The sequence below is a fragment of the Babylonia areolata genome, chromosome 20 (genome assembly GCF_041734735.1).
Source record: "Babylonia areolata isolate BAREFJ2019XMU chromosome 20, ASM4173473v1, whole genome shotgun sequence".
Taxonomy (NCBI): domain Eukaryota; kingdom Metazoa; phylum Mollusca; class Gastropoda; order Neogastropoda; family Buccinidae; genus Babylonia; species Babylonia areolata.
This window is the reverse complement of record NC_134895.1, coordinates 32,118,698-32,145,447: the sequence shown is the minus strand read 5'-3', so window position 1 is coordinate 32,145,447 and position 26,750 is coordinate 32,118,698. Positions and strand designations below refer to the sequence as shown.

General features: G+C 39.7%; 2 protein-coding genes across 3 annotated transcripts in view; one reads left to right on the top strand and one right to left on the bottom strand.

The window, feature by feature from the left end:
* The first annotated feature begins 2,087 nt into the window (after window positions 1-2,087).
* Window positions 2,088-25,638, top strand: LOC143295410 (leucine-rich repeat-containing protein 40-like). The gene is made up of 14 exons (XM_076607091.1): window positions 2,088-2,348; window positions 2,808-2,989; window positions 3,933-4,006; window positions 4,384-4,513; window positions 5,671-5,794; window positions 7,206-7,348; window positions 8,179-8,351; window positions 10,694-10,784; window positions 11,308-11,471; window positions 13,388-13,495; window positions 14,642-14,752; window positions 16,310-16,387; window positions 17,321-17,506; window positions 18,784-25,638. The coding sequence occupies exons 1-14, from the start codon at window positions 2,201-2,203 to the stop codon at window positions 18,887-18,889; spliced, it is 1,818 nt and encodes a 605-aa protein (XP_076463206.1). The 5' UTR covers window positions 2,088-2,200; the 3' UTR covers window positions 18,890-25,638.
* LOC143295408 (uncharacterized) overlaps window positions 25,359-26,750 on the bottom strand; it is a 30,444-nt gene continuing 29,052 nt past the window's right edge. For both annotated transcript variants that reach the window (XM_076607089.1, XM_076607090.1), the window contains one exon: window positions 25,359-26,669. In XM_076607089.1, coding sequence (XP_076463204.1) covers window positions 26,481-26,669 — 189 coding nt within the window. In that variant the 3' untranslated portion in view covers window positions 25,359-26,480. The remainder of the gene's footprint in view (window positions 26,670-26,750) is intronic.

Here is a 26,750-nt window from a genome sequence, read left to right as displayed (position 1 = left end):
AGACAAGATCCCACGCACAGGCCAGGAACATATAGAGGCCAGTCACAAATGGGGTTTTCTATTGTTTTATTTACAATATTCTAAAAGAAGAAGACTAAGAAGAAGAAATAATGAGAAGAAGACAATGCTAAGAGAAGATAAAAAGAGAAGAAGACAGTGCCTGAAATGACACAAACAAATGTCATAAGTACAATGTGTCGGCACAAGTGAATAATAAAGCACATGTATACATATCACATGGAAAGACTATTCACTCGGGTTTGGGATACGCAACAACATAATGCAAATGTGTGAAGACCAAAAGCTGACATCAAATGACATTTCCAATACATTTAAATAGTGCAGTTAAAGTGATTGAAGCGATGCTGACTTGGTGAAAGTACACTGACAGTATAGACTAGGTAAAACTTATACTGTGTCAAAGTGACTCAAATGAATCAGTGGATTAGATATAATACTGGCAAACTGATAGACCAGATATTAAATGAAGAACCATCATGGCTTAACCATTAAGTGGTGAATGAACTTTACGCACTCACTAGAACATTCTGGAACAAACTGTGTCGAGAGTCACTGACTGTGACGTTAAGAATCAAATGGAACACTGCTCCATGCAGATGACGACATGGCAATTATTTAGATCAGTCATAGCTGATCTGTGACTAACTTGTCAAAGCAATAACTGAACAAAGAATTAACTGAACATACTCATATAAACACAAGTACTGTGTCAAATAATACAATTTACAAATCAACACATTCTACACACTAGTACTTACAGCGATACGTAGCGAGGTGTCAGCTGTTGTGGGGACACACACGACACACTGCCCGCGACACAGCAAGAGAGAGAGAGAGCAGGCTCTGGTCAGATGACTGACCAGGTATGAAATGACCACTCATCATTCACTGTGCCAATTTATGCAAGTTTAGCGGACCGCAAAGTGCGTCACGTGTGCTTGCAAGCAGATCGTCACTAATCACGGAGAATCCGATGACAATTGTGTTTGTTTAAAGGTGTTCAGTGATAGATTTCTAAATGATTCCTGAACCGATTTACGTCGGATAAGTTGCAAAAGAAAGAGCTCAACGCCTACTTTATAATGAGTGTAAAATGAAGTGTTGATTATTTAAGATGAATTTATAATCTTAATTTGAGTCACCTGAACAGGGTCAGTTTTAACGAGCTCGTCGCTGAAAATTACAAACTGCGTTAAATCAGTTTCACGTAGGCGAACATAAATGGAATAGATTTAAAGATGGAATTAAGACGATTCTGCCAGTATATAATACTAGTAGTTTACTGATCTGACAAAAGAGCTATTAATTAAATACTGTGGAGAAGAAACACAAGTTTCTTCTCAGCCAATGACGTATCGCGACGCGACACTGGTCGAGCAGTGAGCAGGTGGTCTGGCCAGGACAAAATGATGTAGGCAGAGTTATGTCACATAGTCTGTGCAAGGGTTAGAAGTGAAAACGTCGTCTGCTCTGGCTTGTGCGTGAATAGTGTTGGAGCAAGCATAGCGCGCTTGGTCACATATATATATATATATATATATATATATATATATACACACTCAGCAATATATATTTCTATTTTTTCCGTTTTCATCTTCTTTTCTTTAACGGGGAAAAAGTTTCCTTTCCTTTTTATAACAAAATCATCAGTCGTCGTCGTCGTAGTAGTAGTAGTAGTAGTGGTGGTGGTGGTGGAGGTGTTGGTGAACACGGAGAAGGTTTACAGTCACTTTACACACTTTACAGTGAATGTAAAGGTTTAAACGAACGTTCTTTTGCATATACTTCATGCCTGCATTGCAATGTACACGAAATATGCCGTGCATAGCTCCATAAATCTATAAAATGCTAAAGTGAGACATTACCGTGTTTGTGGTATATATACTTTTGTTTTGTTTTTAACATCATTTGTTTTTTGCACTCAGTGGCCCATACCTGGTAACGATTACGTCAAATTTGGGAGAGAGAGAGAGAGAGAGAGAGAGAGAGAGAGAGAAGGGAATGCACTGTGACATCGTTCATCGTCAGCCTTTTATTCAAAGTGATACCCCTTGCTAGTGCTCGACAACTTTTTCTGCTTATCGACGTGCGGCATTAGTCATTTTGGTATTTTTGGTTCATTTTCAAATCATACGCTTGAACACTTAAGTGTGATCATTCTAGCTATCAGTTAGACATCATGGCTGCAAGGGGACGAGGACGAGGAGGCAGAGGAGCGTTTGGACGTGTGGCAAACGAGGACACATCGAGCGGTGTGCATCCTTCCATTTTGAAACAAGCGCGTCGGAGTGGGCAGCTCAACTTGTCCGGCAGAAACTTGACGGAAGGTAACATGAAAATGTACCTTTTGTACTGCTGCAGTCAGTCAGCGACAATTCGTGATTACCAGTCCAGTGCCTGTCTTGGTTTGGTTATGCTGTCACAAAGAATTAAATTTGGAATAAGATGTTGTGAACCTGAGTGATGACAGACAAGCTCGTTACCATGACACTGGCAGTGACACTGAGTGACATGACAGTGTGCCAGACTGGTGTCAGCTCAGGAAATGACACCCCAAATACCACAGAAATGCATTTGTTCTCATTTCACTTCATTTTTGCAGTGATTTTAAGGTGGTACACAGGACACAAGTTTTGTGTTATCGGTTTATCTGTATCAGTGAATGTTTGCATGATCAAATTATTATTTTATAATCATCTGGGGTAGATAGTCATAAACCATACTTCAGGCTTATTTACATTCATGACCATTGTAAATCATTTTACTGTGCCAATTTTTCATTCCAGTTCCTGACACAGTTTGGCGGATCAACATCGATGTCCCAGAGGAAGCAAAGAGTGTGTCACTGGACAACACTGATGACCGCTGGTGGGAGCAAGTGGAATTGACAAAGCTGATCCTTGCATCCAATGCCTTGACCTTTCTGGGAGAGGGGCTGGCACAGCTCCCTGCCCTGACAGTGCTGGACGTGTGTAAAGTTTAATATAACTTCCTTTAACTTTCTTGGGCAATACACAGATGGATGTTTTCAGCCTAAACTCAGCTTTAAGTATCCAGAAAGTTTGTTTGCCATTGTGTTTTTGAAAAAAGTGAATGGTTCTTTAATCTTGTCTGTGAAACAAGCTAAACTCAATCTGAAGAGTGGGCACTTCAAAATCTGGCTTGTGAAACAAACTTTACTTTTCATCTTTGTTAAAAATGATGTTGCTATTAATGTATAATCCAGGTCTGGGTAAGATTTTTTGTACCATGCTGACTATGTTTTGGTGTATTTGTCTTTCAGAACTCAGACTGGGAGGTGGTTTGTCATTTGTGCTTTTTATACAGGGCTTCTGATAGTACATAGTTCTGAAACATGATGCACTGCATGTCAATGAAATATGTCCATGTGGCATTACAAGAATGAACACATAAAAATGAGTGAACATCCTGTTTGGGAGCTTCAGTCTGATGCTAAGATCATCTGCTATGAATAGAGTTGTTTCCCTTATCCAAATCTTGACCCAGAAACCTGAAACAATTATGACCAGAAGGTATGTCTGGCATTGTATGTGTAGAGCAAAGCAGATAGTATTAGAATGTGCAGCATTTGGGCAGTCATCTGAAGGTAGTTTTGGACCTCCTAGAATTATGGTAAAAGAGTCCAAATGACCCCCAAGATCTTCAATTTATCAGAAACCCTGATATATAATTATATAAGAAAATAGCAGTGCTGCCAAACCATACACAATATAGTTGCTATACTGTCTAGAAATATGTTTCCATTACATATGGATACACTGAAAAGATATTTTTGGTGATTTTTTTTACACATTGAAATGTTTTTATGTTAAAGATTTCGTAGCGTGTTGACAAACAGTAACATTACAGAAACCTTGTAACTGATGACAGTCTTTGATGAAATGTTGCAGGTTCATGATAATCGTCTTGTGTCTTTACCCAATGCATTGGGAGAACTAGAAAATCTGCAAAAATTGGACATAAGGTAATTTTACAAAGTGAGAAACTCACAAAGTCACACACACACATGCTTTCATTCTCATATGAATATAATATACTTTAAACCCTTTTTCATAGTGCAAATGGATTGAAGATTGTCTTGGAAAAAATAGAAAATGGAATTCTGTATATTTCCAGACTGCTGGTGTTGTTCTAATGTTTTCACTCATTTTCTGATATTGATATTTTTCATTCTTTGCTGCTCTCACAGGTGTGTGTGTGTGTGTGTGTATGTGTGTGTGTGTGTGTGTTGTGTGTGTGTGTGTTTAAAAGAGAGGAAGAAAGAAGTATAAACAACAGGGATAATCAGGTATATATATATGAATGAATACCAGCATGTAACATGGGTGCCTTGTTCTACAGCCGGAACCAGCTGAGAGAGCTGCCATCCTGTATTGGTCGTTTGAGCAACCTGGTCAGCCTGCATGCTGAACACAACAAACTGACCCAGCTCTGTCCAGATGTGGTGGACTGCCGGAAGATGGAAGAACTGGTAAGTCAGTGGAGCAGTGGCCTCCTGGCAATGCTCCCAACTAGGAAGTTACTGTCCTCAGGTTCAAGTCCTGAACCAGACCATGATTTTTACTTCCCCTCCACTAGAACTTGAGTGATGGTCTGGATGCTAGACTCTCATATGAGCTGATAGGCTGAGATCCAGTTTGCAGAGTGGATTTAGCACAGGTTAAAGAAGCCATGTCAACAAAGGAGTTATCCCTGGCAAGATTCTGTGGAAAAATTCACTTTGATAGTGAATCCAATCCACCTGCAGAGAGAGAAAAAAAGTGCACTGCACTGTGATGACAAGCTGTCCCCCTTGAGAACAACTTGACTTTGTCACACTGGAATGTGTTGTGACAGGAAAGTAATACCATGAAATACAGTACCGTGCAATACAATACAATAAGATACAACAGCAACCTGACTTTGTCATAGTGAAATGTGTTGCGACAACAAATTGATACAATGAAATACAGTACTGTACGATGCAGTGTAATACAATGTATCAAGATACAATGCAATACAAATTACAATGAAATACAGTGTTAATGAAAACAATAGCTGTGAACAATAAATAAGTGACTGGAATGCAAAATTATAATAAAGAACACAAGATATCACCTGTCATGTGGTGTTTATTATTATTTTGCTTTTCAAGCAGTTCTTTGTTTGGAGAACTTTATACTTCCCAGCATCATATAAGATAATAACAATGATTTATTTTAGAGATAATCAGATAATGTTTTGAATAATAAAAAATAATCAGAATTGTGTATCAAAGAAATGGTGTCAAAAAGAATATTCTTGTTAAAGGGTTCTCAGTGGAAAAAAAGTACCCTGGTAATAAATTCTTTAAAAAAAATTTTTTTAACCCATAATAAGGAAATTGAAAGTATGCAGTTTCAGAGACATATAATTTCAAAAAGAAACATGAACTGATCCATTGATATATTGTATTCATTGATATATGCACGCATGCATTTGGCTGCATGCATGCACACACACACAGATGTACATCATTATGCATGCACACTTCCACATATGTAAAAACATGCACTCACACATTTTATCATCATGTTCATTTTAATAGAGTAGATTCCATAATCACTCTTTTTTATTTATTTATTTTTGTTGTTGTAAATTTTTGTGCAGGACGTATCTCACAATGAACTGGATGAATTGCCCAAATATATCGGTTTGCTGTCGCGTCTGTTTCGACTGAACGTTGCCAACAACAAACTCTCTCATCTTCCTCCAGAAATTGGCGCCATGGACTGTACGTTTGTAACTTCCTTCCTTGTTACATACCACCAGGATTGTAACTTGTTTGACAGCTATTAGTACTGTAAACTACCTTGTGAGCGTACACCCCCACACTTTGCACCAGTATCACCCTAATGTTGGGGGAGGGCATTTACTGAGTATTTTATCCTTTGCCGGACCTCACTCCCGTACTCAGTTTCACCGTACAGCACTGGCTGGGCTGGGAGTGAGAACAGAACATCTACTGAAACAAGACACTGCATCATGGAGTAATGTCACGCTCTCACTTGGTTTACAAGTTAATACATCAACTTCTAATGCTTATGTTCGATTCTTTATCCATGGATCTAAACCAACACTGCTTTGTAAAGCAACACAGTTATAAATAACAAACTGAGTTATCATTACTTCAGGATAATTTTGTTCTTTTTTTTTCCAGTGTGGGGAATGGGCACATACAAGGTATTTTACCCTATGCAGTTTTTTTGTTTGTTTTTTGTTACTCATAATGGCATTTACAAGGTAATTCTGTAGTACTTTTGACTGGGAACTGGGCTATGGCACTGTCTTTGCTGAGGACTGGGGAAGATGCAATAAAAAAGGAATGCAAAAAATCATAGCCGTGAGATTTGTTACTTCTTGCATTAATGATCGGTTGGCAACAAGTTTTTCCCTGTCTCGCCTGTCATATTGTTGTGGTTGTAAATTTTTTTCTGATTATTTCTGTTGATAGTTTTAGTTTCACAGAGGTGTAAGACCCTTAGGGCTCATCTGTATACACTACGCCACATCTGCTTGAAAAATAAAAGTAAAAAAGAACAATTTCATTGATAATCTGGGCAGAATATTTATTTTTCTAATTTATAGAAAATTTGTTTTGAAATACTTTTTGAAAGGATTTGGAGCTTTTATTGCACCTTTACTTCATTTAATGTGATGAGTTTTTTTTCCTTTTATAGGACTGATTATGACTTGTTATCTATAAATTTCTTCTGTTTGAATATTTGATCCATGGATCTGTGAAAAAGAGGATTTTGAACTTAAAATTTTTTTAATTATTTTTTGTGTGTGTGGGTCTCTTCCACTGGGAAAATTCTAACACATGCATTGTCTTGTCATTTTAAGTGAATTTGTTCTGACAGGTTAACGGTACTTTGGCAATATCCACATTTCTTCCCCTTCACTCTTTTTTGTGACTGAGTGAGTGAACGTCCACACCTTGTGAACACTATTCATTCCGTCTGAAGGGTAGAATTTGTGGATATTGCCAGTGTTGTTTTTTTTTGCTGTGTGCAGTGTCTGTGAGTTTGTGTGCATTATATATGTATATATGTATAGATATATAGATATAGATATGTTGTGTTGCTGATGTATATTCATGCATGCTTGCACTTGCAGCATTCTAACTGAAGTTGTTTTAACAGGTTTACGGTACTTTGACGCCACACACAACCAGCTCACTCAGCTGCCTGAGGAGTTTGGATGCCTGGGGAAGCTGGAGCTGCTCTACCTGCGCCACAACCGCCTGACTCACCTGCCTGTTCTGCACAGCTGTGTCAGCTTGAAGGTGTGCCAGAACACAGGAGTGTTGGGAGTTAATTGATTGAGGGCTGTTTGACAGGGTCTGTACAGTCGGGAAGTCTGCAAAAGTCATGGGAAAATGAGATAACACTTTTCTAGGTCTGGAAAAAGTTTTAGAAAAATGAGAGAACTATTTCAGTGTTGGAAAAGTCTTGGGGGGAAAATGAGAGAACAATTTCAGGGCTGGGAAAGTCTTTTGAAAATGTTTTTGCCCTTAAAGGGCTGGAAAAGTCTTTGAAATTTACTAAAACCTTGCCCAGTACAGTTCAACAGAGAGCATAAAAACATATAAACAGTCAAAAAAAGAAAAAACAACAACCCCAAAACACACACACACACACACAACCCCCCCCAAAAGTGATGATAATTAAACATTAGTGATATCTGCCAGTCACTTTAGTCAGTTTTGTAGCAGATGAATTTTTTTTTTCCAGTTTGGCTTTATGTTTGTTATGGAAACATTTCAGTCTGGTCTTGAAAGGGTCTGGAGAAAATATGGAATTTTGTTTGTCACATCAATGTGAATCCTGGTTGGGGTACATTGTATTTTTCTCCATTTACAAATGCTGTTTTATTCATATGCATTTATAAGTGTCAGAGTATATTGCGTTTGCTTTATTTATGCTTTGTTTCCATACATTTCATTTGTTTACTTACACATCTGTCATGACATTTGTTTACATCTGAGTACAGTGAGTCTTGAGACTGAATGCGTCAACTCTAAAATACTGGTGTTTTTCACACACAAACTTGGCGGGTGAAAAGTTATACTTAAACCAGTGATTGATTACCATGGTGTGTGAAACTTTGTCGCAGGAGCTCCACGTGGGCAACAACAGTATCATGGGATTGACGACGGAGCACCTGCAGCACCTGGGCACCCTGAACTTCCTGGACCTGCGTGACAACAAGCTGGCCCGCCTGCCGGATGAGATCACACTGCTGCAGGGCCTGGAGCGTCTGGACCTCTCCAACAACGACATCTCTGTGTCAGTGCAGCACCGGCATGGCTTCTCAATGGACAGAAATGTTGGGGGTCCCGTTAGTGCTGGGCCAGCATGGCTTCTCATTGGATAAGCATGTTGGGGGTCCCATCAGTGCTGGGCCTACGTGGTTTCTTATTGGATAGAAATGTTGGGGGTCCCATTGGAACTGGACCAGCATGGTTCCCATTGGATAAAAACGTTTGGGTGTCCCATCAGTGCTGGGCCAGCATGACTTCTCATTAGACAGAAATGTTGGGAGTCATATCAGTGCTGTATACCAGTATGGCTTCTCATTGGATAGAAATGTTAGTGCTGGACCAGTATGGCTTCTCATTGGATAGAAATGTTAGTGCTGGACCAGTATGGCTTCTCACTGGATAGCTGGGCCAGTGTGGCTTCTCACTGGATAGAAATGTTAGTGCTGGACCAGTATGGCTTCTCATTGGATAGAAATGTTAGTGCTGGACCAGTATGGCTTCTCATTGGATAGAAATGTTAGTGCTGGACCAGTATGGCTTCTCATTGGATAGAAATGTTAGTGCTGGACCAGTATGGCTTCTCATTGGATAGCTGGGCCAGCATGGCTTCTCATCAGACAGAAATGTTGGAGATCCCATTAGTGTCAGTGTAGGACCAGCATGGCTTCCCGTTAGACAGAAATGTTGGGGATCCCATTAGTTCTGCTGTGTCAGTGTAGAACCAGTGTGGCTTCCCGTTAGACAGAAATGTTGGGGATCCCATTAGTTCTGCTGTGTCAGTGTAGAACCAGTGTGGCTTCCCGTTAGACAGAAATGTTGGGGATCCCATTAGTTCTGCTGTGTCAGTGTAGAACCAGTGTGGCTTCCCGTTAGAAATGTTGGGGATCCCATTAGTTCTGCTGTATCAGTGTAGAACCAGTGTGGCTTCCCGTTAGACAGAAATGTTGGGGATCCCATTAGTTCTGCTGTGTCAGTGTAGAACCAGTGTGGCTTCCCGTTAGAAATGTTTGGGATCCCATTAGTTCTGCTGTGTCAGTGTAGAACCAGTGTGGCTTCCCGTTAGACAGAAATGTTGGGGATCCCATTAGTTCTGCGCCAGCATTGCTGCTCATTAGATAGAAATGTTGAGGTTCCCAAGAACCATGATTCTAAGGAGTCCGAGGTTACCTTCAGAGGGTCACTGTAAGAATAGTCCAGTGCTGTGCATTTTAATCAAATCTGTGTTACATTTCTTCTCCTTCACAAGTGTAGATGAGCATGAGCTTTACAGTAGGTGGGTCTGTAAATGACCACTAAGTCAAGTCTGGTCTCTGAAGTGTCTGTGGCACTGTGGTAGGGAGTGTAGTTGGTGCTATCCAGGTGTAGGTGGATTTAGTGCCTTCCTCTTGCAATGCTGGCATTTCGGAATGCCATTGCCAATCCTTTGCTTCTCATAAAAGGTGACACCAGACCGGACATGGGTGCACCATGCTGAGTGAACTGAGGCATCTTAATCTACATTGTTACATGTCAAAAGGCGGGCTTACCTTCCAGTCATTCTGGCCCAAATAGTGTTAAAGGGAAAGAACTCTAGCAGACAATCCTGGTGTCTGCCTGAAGCTCCCGTACAGAATTTTTACTGTTTTTATCTTTGTCTTTGTTAAAGACTTTTTTTAGAACATCCCAGGGACCCGTTCAATGCATTTGCATTGCTTCTTTCCATTTTCAAAGCGTCAGGGAAGCACATTGATAGTTTTTAGTTGTCTTGGGGACAAACGGATAAAAAAAAGTGGAAGAGAGAAGCGCAGTAGGTCTGCACTGAAACTTACTGCTCACTCAGTCACAAAAATCAGTCGCCCAGTGGACAAGTGTACAGCACATTTGCACTTGTCTGCCAGACGGTTTAGACGTCTTGACAGTTGGATGGGCGGGTGTTGTGATCCCTGGAGTGGGGAGAGTAGCTGGTGGTGGTGTTATGTGTGTTTGAGGGAGAAAGGAAGGTGTGGAGGTGGGGAGAGTGTTTGTGTGTGTTTGTGTGTGTGTGTGTGTGTGTGTGTTGTAGAGAAAGAGAGAGTATACACGCATGTGTTGTATGTGCATAAAAGTGTAATTTGTAGGTGTTTTGCATGTGTGGTTATATGTATGTGTATCCCCTTCTCTCTCTCTCTCTATATATATATATGTATATATATGTGTGTGTGTGTGTGTGTGTGTGTGCATTATGGGGTTAACTAGTGTACATTATAGACCTATTTACCTTTTTCTGTATCATATCCTATGCATAACTACTGTAATAAATTGACATTTCACAGTAAACACTGAAATATATGAGTGTACATGACACTCAGCATTGGCTCACCAATATTTTGTTGTGTGTGTGTGTACCAGGTTACCCTACTCCTTGGGCACAATCAACCCCTTAAAGTCCATAGTGCTTGACGGAAATCCCCTGAAGTCCATTCGACGGGACATTATCATGGTGAGAGGATCGGACTCGTGGCATTGATCTCTTTCTCTATGTCTGTGTCTGTGTCTCTGTCTGTGTCTCTCTCTGATATATATCTCTCTGTATATCTATCTCTCTTTATATGAATATATATAGAGAGAGAGAGTGAGAGAGAGAGAGGTTGACAGCACAAACATTGAAAGATAATGCCATGACCCAAAGTCAAGGTTAAGATGTCCTGTTATGAATTATTCATTAGAAGATGAAATAGACAAATATTGGATGTTATTTGTATAATTTCATTTTAACTTATTCCTTTGTGCAGTTGGTTGCTAAAGAAAAAGAAAAAAAAAGAAAAAAGCATTTTTGTGCCCAGAAATTGCACCTGTCCTTTACTTTTTTTCACCAGGAGCCTAATATTCTGTTCATAATGATTTTATGAGCACAGAGACAGTTTGACCCAGTTGATGTAAAGACAGTGATTGCACCAAAGCACTAGAAAACAGCTTGACTAAATTCAGTCACACAAGTGAGCAGAAGGAGTTTGTTTCATCAGAGAGGCACAGTGGAGCTGAAGAAATACCTGCGCAGTCGCATTGAAGAACCAGACAGCGCTCCGGCCGTGGCTGCAGCTGCAAGCAAGACGTCCGTGCTGCCCTCTGGCACTGGTGACACGCAACAGGCTCACGAGATGCAGCAGTTCAAAAATATGGATTACAGGTGTGTGTGTTTGTGTGTGTGTGTGTGTGTGTGTGTGTATTAAGTTGTCATAAATTGTTTTTTTCTCATTGAGCATTTTAAAAGGATGGATGCTTGTGTGTGTATGTGTGTGTGTGTTTGAGTGAGTGTGTGTGTGTGTGCGTGCGTGTGTCGTGTGTGTGTATTAAGTTGTCATGAATTGTTTGTTTTTTTTCTCATTGAGCATTTTAAAAGGATGGATGCTTGTTTGTATGGGGTTGTAATTAATTGTTGTTGTTTTTTCTCTCCTGTTGAGATCAGTGGATTACAGGTCTCTGTGTGTGTATGTGTGTGTGTGTGTGTACAGAGTTGTCATAAATTGTTTTTTGCTGATTGAGCAGTTCAAAAGTATGGATGCTTGTGTGTTTGGGGTTGTAATGAATTGTTGTTTTTTTCTCTCATATTGAGCAGTTTAAATCTATGGATTATGGGTGTTTGTGTGTGTGGGTGGTAGGGGTGTTGAGGTAAATAGTTCCTGTCATTTTTTTCTTGCATTTTGAGAAAAAACACTTTTGTGTATACTAAAGTTCTAAAAGTCCCCCCCCCCCCATCTCTCTCTCTCCCTCTGTCTCACTCATATTGAAACACTATGTTTAACCCCTTAAGGCTTTACTACCGAACATTTTAACAATTTTTTCATTCCTGTATGCTGAGCAAAAACTCTGGGTTTCCACCTAAGAACAAAGAAATGTGCATGACTACCTCAAATACAGAGATATCTCCTTGAAATTTTGCATCATGATTGCTCTTGTATGATACTTTAAGTAGATGATGTTGTTATAATTTCTTTGTATAGCTGTTGTTATTGTTGTTTTAAATCGGAGTCAGAGAAAATTTCATGAAGTCAAGTGGTCATTGATTCTCAGTGTCACAGTTAATTCCAGGATTTCCAGTGAAATTTGTTTTTGTTGGGTGCCTGTGGCCCAGTATTACACCACAGCTTGATTAAAGATAAACTCAGCCCCCCAGGTGTGTGTTGGCACTCGGCCAACAGATACCGCCCACCATCCCCTCTCCCTGAATTTGGTTGAATAACTGTCCTCAAATTTCCAAGCTCATGGTGTGAATGACTGATGATGTCTTTGTTTTTTTCTTTGTCATCTTTTTGACCTCACATTTTCATGCTGATGGTCTGAAAGTTTGAATGTCAGAGTTATTGTCTTTGAGTTTCCATGCTCATGGTCAGTGTTATTGTCCATACATTTCCATACTAACAGTGTGAGTGACTGAATAATGTCAGTGTTATTGTCCATACATTTCCATGCTAACAGTGTGTGTGACTGAATGATGTGAGTGTTACTGTCCATACATTTCCATACTAACAGTGTGTGTGACTGAATGATGTCAGTGCTATTGTCCATACATTTTCATACTAACAGTGTGTGTGACTGAATGATGTCAGTGTTATTGTCCATACATTTCCATACTAACAGTGTGTGTGACTGAATGATGTCAGTGTTATTGTCCATACATTTCCATACTAACAGTGTGCGTGACTGATTGTTGACTGAATGATGTCAGTGCTATTGTCCATACATTCCATACTAACAGTGTGAGTGACTGAATGATGTCAGTGTTATTGTCCATACATTTCCATACTAACAGTGTGTGTGACTGAATGATGTCAGTGCTATTGTCCATACATTTCCATACTAACAGTGTGCGTGACTGAATGATGTCAGTGTTATTGTCCATACATTTCCATACTAACAGTGTGTGTGACTGAATGATGTCAGTGTTATTGTCCATACATTTCCATGCTAACAGTGTGTGTGACTGAATGATGTCAGTGTTATTGTCCATACATTTCCATACTAACAGTGTGAGTGACTGAATGATGTCAGTGTTATTGTCCATACATTTCCATACTAACAGTGTGCGTGACTGATCTGTGTCAGCGGTCACAAGGCGACAGAAGTGCCGCCAGACATGTGGGAAAAAGCTCAGGGCGCAGGGGTCACGTCAGTCAACCTCAGCAAGAACCAGTTCTCCCAGATGCCTCAGAAGTGAGTGACTGTACGATGATGTTTGTACTGTTTTATATTGTGTTGTAGTACTTTTGTTACAACAGATGTTTGTGTTGTATTCTGTTATATCATATTACTTTTTGTCACAACAGATTTCTCTGTGTGGCTTTTGTGAAGAGTGCAGCACCACTTTTTTTTTTTTTTTTGTCTGCAAGTGTATTTGTTTTACTCTCAAAGTGGATTTTTCTACATAGCGCACAGGACCTTGGTTTATTAGTTCAGCCCAGACCACCAGTATAGGTCTTGTGGAAGTGGGGACTAAAAGTCCTAGTCTCTGTATGGAACTCAAACCTGTGGACATCTGCATCCTGGTGAGGTGCTTTACATCTGGGCTATTGTTCCACAGCAGAATTCCAAAGGTGCTGCTCTATGCACAACTGAAGGAAGGACTTGTCCAAGGAGGGCCTCTCAAGAGATACAAAGACTCCTTGAAGGCCAACCTCAGAAGCTGCAACATTGACACTGCTTCATGGGAAGATGTCGAGCTTGTAAGAACACAGTGGAAGCAGCGTTGTACCCAGGGCACAAAGACATTTGAGCGCAATAGAGAAAGCCGTCTTGTCTAATATCACTTACAGTGAAAAGATGTTAAACTAAAGAAAGAACGAACGAACGAACGAGAAAGCCGTCGTCCAGGAAAAGAGGAATTGGAGAAATTGGGGCCCATCCTTGCAGGACTCCATTCCATGCAGCATTGTGGATGACCTTGTGCCTCAAGGATTGGTCTTCATTCCCACATGAGGTCTCACAGATGACCTGCCTACTCATTTGTCGGAAACGACGGGCGAATCCATCATTGGTGCACATAACTATGGTGACAGATAAAACCTTAAGAAACAGGCCTGCACATTATTCAGCTTAGTGTGTGGACTGTGGGCCAAAGTGTCTCACAAGGGAGACACTGAAATAAAGAAACTTGTGTTACATTGGCATTATTTGATGCATGGGCATTTGAACTTGCTGTGCACAAATACATGTGCCCACAAGAACATTTACAAAACACACACTCACACAGTTACACACACACACTCACACACGCACTCACACACGCACTCACACACACACACACACACACACACACACAGCCTGTTCAGTTGCTATTGCTGATGTGTGTGTCTGTTACAGTTTGATGCTTCTCGTGGACACGCTAGCAGAACTCAACCTGGGTTTCAACAAGATAACGAGTCTCTCACCTGACATCAGTCTCTTCCTGAAGATCACATGCTTGGATCTCAGGTAAGTTAGTCAGCCTCTGGACTGCTGCTGACATGTATACTCATCAGTGCAAGACTGTCACCTCACTGAGATAAAACAGAGCTTACAGGTCAGGGTGAAAGTTACCACTCTGTATCTGGACTTTTTTCCTCTTGGAATTTCATTTCCTTTTGAAGTTATGGTCAGCAAAATAGTCACATCATTGAAAAGTACAGAAGAAGTTGTAACTGTATTTCAGACTCAAAATAGTCACATCATTGAAAAGTACAGAAGAAGTTGTAACAACATTTCAGACTCATACTACATTGATGTAATTTCACCAAAGTTCAGCTGTCAAGGGGTTAAAAACAATAATAATAATAATAATACATAGTTTTTCTATGGCGCGATATCCAGCACCAATGCTGCTCAAAGCGCATTACATCATCCAGTTGACTATAAACATGCCTTAAAAAACACATCAGCCGCTATCTGACAGTGGAAAACATCTAGTGTGTTCATTATAATGAAAACGCACACTAAAGAGATGAATCATCTCTTAAGTGGGTTAAAAAACAACAACAGTATATTGCTTGATTTGCTTCCTTCAGTAAGCATGACTTCACACTTTTTTTGATTAATTTATTTATAAAGTGTGGACTGTAGTGAAGTTCTGATCTTGTTAAGTACTTTTGATATTTAAAAGGTTAAATTTATATACTTGTAGTTTTTCAGTATGTGTGGTTGCTGTAGACTGATAAATTAAATTTGATTTTTGAATGGAAGAATAGCGAATTTTTTAAATTGTTTGAGAATGTTGATTTCCATTTCATATGGTAAGTATGATTGTATCAGTCCATTTTTGTGTCAGTTTGAATGAATAATGAGTTTATGAAATGGTCTAGGAATGTAAATGCCCATTTCAAGTGGAAATTATTACTGTGATTTCATTATTGGAACCAGTTGTACTGAAAACAAACTTGTCTGTTTTTGGAACATCCTAATACTGCAATCATTCTGACAGTGTTAGACTGATGGTTGAGTAATGTCCCTTATCCCTCAGTGTGAAACAGATTTATACAAACTGGAGTTAAGTGGACAGAATGCTATTTATCAATGATGATGTGCATGTAGACATTTTCCATTATACATTTTACTTTCCCTTCTCCCCCTCACCACTCCCTCATCCAGTTTGTGCCCACCTCAAACTATCCCGGTTCCGGATAACTAGAAATTAGGTTTATTTTAAAAATTATACTTGTTTGTGTGTTGATCTTTCATGTTTTGACTGCATGTATCAAACTCTGAAAAAAAATTCTGTGATGGTGATTGTGCGATGTCCATCCTTCCCTCCTACACCCTTCCCCCCATCCTCCTTCCCGACATGGATGGTATCAATATCATGTGGGCTTGAATGCAGTTTCCTTTTTATAATGGTATGATTTTTGTTTTTAATATGGTATTTCTTAAAAAATATTTTTAACATTTTATTTCTCTTATCATGAGCCCAAAAGCAGATTTCTGTACACTGTAAAAGTGATAGATTGATTGACTGATTGAGGATCACCGTTCATTTTCTTCCCCTGTCATGGATTGCAGGAACAACGGACTGTCAAGTCTTCCGGCTGAAATGTCCTCCTTGCAGGCTTTGAGAGAACTCACCTTGTCGTGCAACAGGTCTGTGTGTAGTGTTGTCAAGCTACTTGTCGGCATGAAATTGTGTTGTTGTGCAACAAGTCTGTCTTTAGATTAAAAGTGTTTTGTTGGTTTTTTAAAAACTTTTTTTTTGTTTATTGTTTTTGTTGTTTTTGCTTGTTTTGATTATTGTCACAGGGCAGGAGGAAATTCTGTTGTATGTCCTGTCATACATACATGTAGTCATTAGAAATAAATAAATGGATAAAAAAGACAAGATGGGGGTGTCAGGTGAGTTGGGGAAACATAATTGTTTGAGTGTTTATTTGAAATAAATAGAAGTACAACAATGCAAGATATCTGAATGGACTTCGTTTAAGGATAGCTGTTAGTGTAACACGAGAAATGATTGGTAATAAATGTTACTTTTAAAAAGCAGTCATAAAAAATATAAAAAAACTATTATATAACACATTTAAGTCTTAATTTCAGATTTACAGAGATTCTGTCTTAGTGTATGAACTGAAGAAGCTGGAAATCTTATTTAACAAGAGAAACAATTGATTATGAATGTAAAAAGTAATCAAAAGCATCAGCATTCACAGTGACAGAAGATGACACCCTTTAGTCTGAACTTCAGATTCACAGTGATTGTCATCTGTGTATGAGCTGAAGAAGCTGGAGATCTAATTTAAAAAAAAAAGAAATAACTGATTATGAATGCAAAGACACATTTTTTCAGAAACACCTGACATTGCCTAGTGACTGTTAGATGACACACTTAACCCATTCATATCAGAGGAGTCAACAGTCTTGGCAGGCTTCCCTGTGTCATATTGATTAAGGAAAATCTCTAATGTGGGCATAGTCAGAAATATTGTAGAAGTTCCCTTTGTTTGTGGTTTATGCATATGTGGGAACCATTTTACTGAAATGAATTTCTACAGGGTTCAATGAGTTAAGTTTTAATTTCAGATTCACAGAGATTCCACCTTCGGTGTACGAGCTGAAGAAGCTGGAGATCCTGTTTGTGAATGACAACCAGGTGTGTGCAGTGGACCCGTCTGGGCTGCAGAGACTGGGGGTGCTGGCCACCCTGGACCTGCAGAACAACAACATCAGCCAGGTGCCCCCTGAACTGGGCAACTGCACCTCCCTCAAGTCAGTCACTTCCTGGTGTTGGAAAAGTTGTGTGTGTGTGTGTTTAGTGGTGCCTCCATAATGTCAGTCACTGTCTTGTGTTGGATAGTTGTGTGTGTGTCTGTGTGTCTGTGTGTGTCTGTGTGTGTGTGTGTAGTGGTACCTCCTTCAAGTCAGTCACATCTGTGTTTTGGAAACATTGTGTGTGTGTGTGTAGTGGTACCTTGGTCAAGTCAGTCACTGTCTGGTGTTGGGAATGTGTGTGTGTGTGTGTGTTTGTGTGTGTGTGTATGTGTGTGTGTGTGTGTTTGTGTGTGTGTGTGTGTGAAGTGGTACCTCTGTCAGGTAAGTCACTTCCTTGTGTTGGAAAAGTTGCGTATGTTGTGCTACGTCCCTCAAGTCAGTAACATCCTTGTGTTGGGAAAGGTGTGTGTGTGTGTGTGTGTGTGTGTGTGTGTGTGTGTGGTTGTACTGCTTTCAAGTCAGTGACATCCTTGTGTTGGTAAAGATATGTGTGTGCAGTGGTACCTCCCTCAAGTCAGTCATATCCTTGTGTTTGGAAAGTTTTGTGGGTTGAGGAGAGCCGGGGGGACTGTGGGGTGGTGGAAGTGGGGGGAATGGTGGGCGTGTGTGTGGGTGGGTTATGTGAGAGTGTGTTTCGGGAACAAGCCTTAGCGTGTGTCAAGCGGGGTGGTGATGGTGGGTGTGGTTGGGGGAGAAACAGGGACGACAACTGTACTTTACTCAAGTCATAGACATCCTAGTGTTGGAAAAGTTTAGTTGGGTGAGTAGGAATGTGTGAGAGAGTGAGTGGATGTGTGAAGGGATTTTTACAAGAGTGTGTGTTTGTGGGCAGGGTGTAGAGGTTGTATTAGAGTGAGGGGGGAAGGGGGTTGTGTGAGAGTGTTGGGATGGAGAAGCATGGATGGCAAGTACATGTCACAAAGTCACTTAATCATATTGTTAGAATTTTTTTATTTTTTGTTTTAATTTATTTTGGGGGGTGGGTTATGGGTGTGGAGATGGGAGGGGGGGGGGAGGTTAGGGGTTATGTGTGTGACAATATGTGTCTAGGGAAACATGATTTGCAGAGCTGCTCTTCTCTTGAGTCAATGAAATCATAGAGTTGAAAAGTCATGGTTATGACTAAATACTGGTCTATTTCCGTTTCTCACTCACACAGTGCCACTATGCGGTCGCTTTCTCACTGACCCTTGGACATTGTCTCTCTGTATGCCTCGAGGGAAACATGACTATGGCTGCTTCCATGAATGAACTTTTATTTCTGTGCATTGCAGAAGTTTGCAGCTGGGTGGCAATCCGTGTCGTAACCCCCGACCTGCCATCCTTGCCAAAGGAACGCTGGCTGTGCTGGAATATCTTCGCAGCCGCATCGTCACGTGATGCTCTGTCTTCTGCTGCTGTTGTGTTGTGCTTTTGTGTGATCAGAACAAACCACAGGATTGCTGTGTGTACGAGAATAACACCCCCTGCACATGTTTTGTCTGATGAGTGAGCGAATGTGTTATAATTTTGTTTTGATATTTCGTTTTGAAAGTGCTGTTGTTGTGATAACTTGATTTGATACCCACTTGCTCCTACTTCCCCTCCACCCCCATGCAATACTCCCACCTCTTTGGTCATCCCCTCCACATTTCTGCTTGAAAGGATGAAATCAGAAACAGGGCATTAACAATCATGTGTAGTATGCAAGGACAGTGATTCTAAAAATTGCAACATTTCATAACTGAAAGATTAACTTCAAAATGCAACCCCTTATTATTGCTTATGTTGGAGAATTTCCATATGATATAGAAATGTAATGGTACATGGATTTCCATATTGGCATTTTGGTGATTTTTTTTCTGCCTTTTTGTTACTTTTATCTTCGTATTAAAATATGTGCTTAGGATGAGCATCTCCTGGACCCAACTGTGGACTTTTTTTCAGTGTGACAAAAATCAACCACTGCCAGCCATTTGATTGAAAGAGGAATGGGGTGTTATGTCTGAAAAATTGAGTGTTCACTTCTTGTGTGCTGTTCTTCATAGTAACACCAAGCCTTACCTGTTCCAAACGTCAGTCAGGGTATGTGGGGAACTAGGAAGTGAATCTGATAACACTGCCTCAGCTGAGGTAAAAGAACCAGTGAGGTTAGACCAGCGCCGGTAGTATGACTGTCCTGATGGAGAAAGCAGCAGGAACTGTTTCAGCTTTTTGAACATGTGCTTCAATTTTGGTTTATTTCAGTCCTCATATGGCTCTGTGTGGTCAGCTGGAATATAAGCAACATCAAATACTATTTTTTGTGTTCACCATTGTTGCTCACTTGATTCAGTAATACCACCCATCACACTGGTTGTATTTGTATTTCTTTTTATCACAACAGATTTCTCTGTGTGAAATTCAGGCTGCTCTCCCCAGGGAGAGCACGTTAACCTTTACACTACAGCGCCACCTATTTTTTGGTATTTTTTCCTGCGTGCAGTTTTATTTGCTTTTCCTATCGAAGTGAATTTTTCTACAGAATTTTGCCAGGAACAGCCCTTTTGTTGCCGTGGGTTCTTTTACGTGCGCTAAGTGCATGTTGCACAAGGGACCTCGGTTTATCGTATCATCTGAATGACTAGCATCCAGACCACCACTCAAGGTCTAGTGGAGGGGGAGAAAATATCGGCGGCTGAGCCGTGATTCGAACCAGTGCGCTCAGATTCTCTCGCTTCCTAGGCGGACACATTACCTCTAGGCCATCACTCTAGGTACTACCCAGTACAATAAAGAACGTTAGGATGCATCTTTGGTTAACAACACTAAACAAACACAACATTTTTGCTGTTTTCAATTGAGCAAACATGGACTGCATTGAAAAAAGTTACATGATGAACATTACTTATGTAGTTTGTCTTAGCTTGCATGAATTAAAACGTCATTCTCTAGGTCTGAACAGTCATGAACATGTCAAGGACAACCGCTCAATTTCCAAGCTTGAAAAATAAGGATCTTGAAACATTATCATTTAAAGAGAGGCATAGAAAGTTGGATTAAATAATGTAAGATGCCCATAATTGTGTGTTGAAGGGACATCATCTTGAATGACATCCTTCTGCAAGTTCATTCCTGTATTGCTGTAGGTATGTATGAACAATGATTTGAGTGTCCTGCTTGAATTAAACGCTGAATCCTCCCCTTTTTATACCTTTCCTTGGCTGATGTCCATTGTTGTTGGTATTTATTTGAATATTTCTAGCTTCAGATTTGATCAACTGTGAAGATTAATGCAGCCAGAATGCTTGTTGGTTCTCTGGCACTGAAACTAAGATGGGGCAGTCCTTGGAAAACAAAAAAGATTAAGATATATAGTTTGGGTCCAGGTGGCATAATAAGATTCCCATTATGGTAAAAAGGATTAAGCAACAATAATTAAGTTGTGTGATAAGTATCGAAAAACATTTTTGATTTGTGGTGTTGCTTCATAAATAGTTGAATGGCAGACAAAAACAAGAGGACGTGATCAACTCTTCGGAGGACTGGTCGCCATGTGTGGTTAACCATGTGACTGCTGATCCTTGCTGAAATGGGATCAGTGTGGAATGAGTTTGAAAGGCAGTTACTGAATCACAGAGAGGTGACTGACATTCTGACCTGTAAGCTCTGTCTTATCCTTGGGAGGTAGCAGCTCTTAATGACGAGGCTACTTGTCAGTGGATGTAAAGGGGTTAGAGATGAAAGGGTCATTCATGAGCTCAGTTTTCCTTCAAAAGCTTCAATGTCTGCAAATTCTTGGGAGGTGTTCTTGGAGAGATGTGGTGACAGTCTTCATTGCAGGGTGACTGTCAAGCTGGCACTACAACTTGGGATGATGGCCTGGTGGAAATGCATCGGCCTTGGAAGTGAGAGAATCTGGAGGCATGGGATTGAATCCCAGACTTGCCAGTAGGCCTTGAGTGGTGGTCTGGTTATTTGGATGAGTTGATAAACTGAAGTCCTGTGTGTATCATGCACTTAGCACACAGAAAAGAACCCACTTTGATAGGAAAAAGGAAAAACCCACCACTTTCAGGCAGAAAAAAGGGTGGTGCTGCACTGTAGCGGTGCACTCTCCCTGGAGAGAGCAGCATGAACTTCACACAGAGAAATCTGCTGTGACAAAGGAGAGTAATACAATACAATACAATACAATACAATAACTAAACAATTACTGTCATCATCAGGAGTCACGAAACTTGTCAAAACGGAGAGGCACTACTAAACTGAAGTTAGTTTCAAAATCAGCCATAAAAAGAATAATGGACTGAAGCATCGATACAAAAGCAAGCCTGGAAGATTCAGGATGGTAGGGTTTTTGTGGAAGAGGGAATAGTGTCAGAAGACACAGAAAGTGGAGTGCTAAATGAATACATGAACACATGATAATCATAACAGTGTTCAGCACTGTACTGCTGAACTGGTGCTGCAAATGAACAATTTGAAGGCTTTGTGCTGTTTAGCTAAATGATGCAGCAAATGAAATGCCAGATGTGTGATTACAGTATAAAATTCTCAGCACTAAAAGTCACACTCCTGTGTGTGTTGCTACCTATGTGAATTGTTTAAGAGAGAGCATTGCTTACTTGCTGAATGTTAAGGTTACAAGGATGTTCTTGAGTGATAACTTGCTCAGGTTGCATTTAAAGCATTTCTAGAACTGCTTACTGAGAGTCTTGATGAGATGCGTGTGAATGACTGGTGCAAAAGCGCTTTGATTTTTCTCTGCATAAGATTCAGCGCTATATAAACATCATTATTTTATTGTTAAACAATAAACTGTGCCCAGCATACATTTGGCACACATGAAAGAACCTACTGTGGCAACATGCTCTCCCATGGGAGAGCAGCCCGAATTTCACACAGAGAAGTCTAATGAGACAACAGTAATACAATATTTTGAGCAGTATCATTCATCCTGTTCGATGCTATTTCCATGTACTCACCATTTGATAGGGAAAGGAGCACTAATCAGTTCTATAATTTTTTCATATGTCAAATAAATGCCAAATGCTCTGATTGTGTCAAGTGGTATATGGTTGTGTGTGTATGAGAAAGAGGATTTGTATGCATGTGTCTGGTATATATGTATAATACACATGCATGTTTTTGAAAAGAGAAGCTGAAAGTTACGACTTTTTTTTTAGTCCTATATTCTGGAAAATGCTCTTTTTTATTTATTAAAAATTAGAACAGTTTTTATTATTTCTGTTTATCTTTTTATCAATATTCGTATAAAACTGGAATTCATACTATACATTGAAAAACGATTATCTTGTTGGTTTTTTGTTCTTGTTTGTTTTTTCATGGTGGAAAGACATTTTGATAATTCCATTCTGTGAGCACAAACACCCTGATATTCTTTGTTGTGCTGTACTGTTTGGAATGTTCTCACCACCAATGTCAGACACTGTCCAACCATCTGTCATTGAAAAGGAATTAATGTTCCAATGACAGAAGCCTGCAACATTTTCTTCGGCTCTTATGGCTTTGCTTTAAATTTACGTAACCCATTCACACATCAAGGAGCCCAGAAGCGTGCAAGATGACTTTGTATGCATGTCTGTTGTTGTGCACGTGAGTGTGCGTGTGCGTGCGTGGTCAGTGCACATGGTAGTGTATTGTATACTGCACATTTCATGTTTGCAAACTGATGTCTTTGTTATTGCAGTCATTTTCATCTTGATTTACTGTACTGAAAGGAATGTGAGGGCGGCACCATGTATATGTACAGTGAGTGTATATTTAACACACAGGAACGTGGTTTCCAAGTACACAATATCACCATCGGCAAAAACTACGAAGAAACTTTTCAAATGTTTATTTTATGCACACTATGACGGAGTATTTGTTTTGAATGTACAATACACAAAACTTGAACAGTCTCTGAAATACAGGGAGAATGATCTTGCTAGAAAATATATTGTTTCAACGCTTGGATGCAAAGAAAAGAATGAAATATGGTTAGCAACAGGTATCTGTCATGTTTCAGTTTCAAGGTGGTGTATTGGTGTGCAGAATGATCCACATACACTACACACTGTATGGAGGGAAAAAAAAGCCTGACATTTGCATAATCCAACATGCTGGTACTGTGTCACCCTAAAGTCTTCCCATTTGTTCTGAAATGTCTACTTCTATTCAATCACAGTGGTGTACTTTGCTGGTGCAGACTGGAAAAATTGTTTATACCCGTTAAAAGCCCACCAAAGAGCTCAAGCTGCTCAACTTTTACAAGCTTATTGTTTTTGGACAAAGACATAAAATCAGTTGAATCACTACATACCATTTGGACAGATTTAACAGGCCAACATTTCTCATGACCATACAAGTAATTATTTCTTTTTTGTGGGGGAGGGGGGGGGCCAGGGGGGGGCTTGTGTCACCTGATGTTATGTAGGGACCAGTCATGTACAGACCTTGCCTGTTTGTGAAAAGCATTGGCGACACTAGACTTGGTAGCTGTTAGTACATTATTTATTTTACCATTAATTGTTTTTTCCCATCTTTCTGATTCCTTCTTTCATTTTTCTTCTTACGAAAGTGATGATATGGCAAAGTAATCAGAGCATTCACAGTGGCTGGAAACAGCAAAGAATAAGAACTTTTGACAGAGAGAGGTTTCCTTTAATTCTGATGCATTCGTCACATGCTGTTTCCATTCCCACTCTTTTCTTTCATTTTTGGGGGTTCTTCTTATGGTTGAGTTTTGAACCAGCCATCAAGCAGCCATGTCCCATTTTCAGGGCGATAAGTGGAAATGTTCATGTTTTCATAACCAACTGAACGTAGATGTGGATAATGGAATCCTTCTTACAGGTATTTTGATGCTTTGTATTTTTTGACAATGGGGTTACGACAGGAACGGATTGGTAGGCTTGTTGACCTGGTAAAATCTCCATCTTTAACTCACTTAGTGCTCCCAGGGTTTGAAACCAAAAGCCATAAGGTCCGAGCCTAATGCATTGACCACTGCACACATTTATCATGTCATACAGTCATTATTTAATTTTGATTGTGTGGTTTCTTTTGATACCAAAGCAGTGAAGTTATATATAAATGAAAATTTTTCACCATCAAAAATGCATTTAACACTTTGTTGTTCTATGAAAAAAAAAAGTCTAAAAAAAGGAGTATTTTTCCTCTGTCAAACACAAGAAATGAAGTGAACCAAAATTCCTGCAATGTTTTCCAGTCAGTATCCAGCTGTCAGCTCTTCAAGATCTTCATGTGTTGTATTATGTTTCATAATCTTTACTTTGTAAATTACATAAGAATATCCTATTTTTTTCAAGAAAAAAAATCATGAAACACAAACACAGCAAGACTGTAGTAAATCACCAGGCAACAATTTCATTATTTACAAAAGCCTATTTACATGTTTCAGTGCAAACATATCAGTGTATATTTACATGGTTATACAAGTACAAATCAATCAGGGGAAGTTTATTTAGTATCACAGAGCGCATATATACTGTTCATTTACAAACACCTAGTAACAATCACAGCTGCAGTTATGCAAGTTAAACACAAATAGACATCAACATGTTCCCTCTGAAGGAGAAAAACGGGTGAGAGGGCAAGTAAAATCAAACCGTAACAAGTGTTTCTGCACGGACCAGTACAGGGAAATGTCATCATGGGTCCCTGTGTGTGGGTATGGACTGCTTTCAGTTAACTGTGTGTGTGTGCGCACACTTTCCCTAAAAGTGTGTATGTGTCAGACTTAATGCAGTATGTTTTCTACAAGGATGTGTGTGTCTTGGTGTGTTTTCTCAAATAATTTCAAAGTGATAACCAAAAGGGATAAAACTGCACTGTACACTTTCTGCTACTCAGTAAATGTGCGTGTGTTTTTGTTTCTTTTTTTTTTTTTTTTTTTTTTTTTTGTACGATGGAGTCCATTATTTATGTGATAGGAAGAAGAAGAAGAATGAAAACATACGAATTTTTGATTAACATGCAAAAATAGGAAGCTCAAGAAAAGACACTTAACAAAACTAATACATGAACAGACAAATGGACACACACAAGAAAACCAGTCCATTAGAAATCAACTTTAGGATAACCATAACATCTGATTCTTGATTGCAGGAGAAGGCTTGAAAGAATACAATACAAACAAAGAATGTGATCAAACTGACCAGAGTAATTATCTTCTCAACATTTCAAAAAAGTCGAACACGAGCCAGGGGGCTGAAAAAGATGAATACACTATTCACACAAAGAATGATGTTAAAGATGATGAAGAGTCTAAGAAGTGAAAAAATCACAGAATCTTGGCCTCAGTAACACCAGTTACACACACACACACACACACATTTTTTTTTTCTTATCCACAAAACTGCAGAATGGTGGTCCAGACACTAGTCTTTCAGAGAGACGACCAACCAACTTCCCCATGTGAAGCATACATTTTCACAGTTACTGTACATAAAATGTGCTCTTTCCATGGACAGCAGTTTCTAGATTTTTACAACAACAAAAAATTCATGACATGATGATAATACATACAGTACAGCAGCCCTCCCCACCTGTTATATTTAGCATCTTCCAGCCATTGATTTCTTCAGCTGTGTACAGGCAACCAGGTCTGGGCTGCAGGAGTGATCTTTGCAGCACAAAGTTTGCTTTGTGCCTAGAAATAGCCATATTCTGTGCTGACTTAGGAACATTCTTAATGATAAGCAAACTTAGTGCTGCTAAGATAGTGCATGCAACCCAGCTCTGGTGACTAAATTCTGATGCAAGATACATTTTCGTCACAGCATTTATGTTTTTATTCCAATTTTGGCCATCACTGTAGTGAGTAATGTTTCTTCTGTGAACATGTCAGCATTCTGTTTGGCTTCAAACATAATTGTTCATCACAGGATAAAAAGATTAAAAAAAATTCCAGAGACAGACTTCTATCCTCTGCTTTTTGCGGATATGTGTGTGCCATTTATACCCTGCTTGCAACATCGTCTCTTCACTTGGATCCAAACAGCGCCTTAGTTTTCAAGCTGTCTTTGAGGTTTTGAACCTTTTGCACAGCCGACCCCCAGGAGTCAAATTTGTCCATGAAATCTTTGAAGAGTGGAGGAGATTTGGTGAGCTGCTTTGTGTCAAGAGGAGTGTTGTCTTTTGGGTTGTCCTTCAGCCAGACAGAAAGCTGCACCTGACAGACATGAACACAATTTGCATGTGACGTATAAAATGTCTGACTGAGACATGCGTTATTATTTAAAGAAGGTTAAAG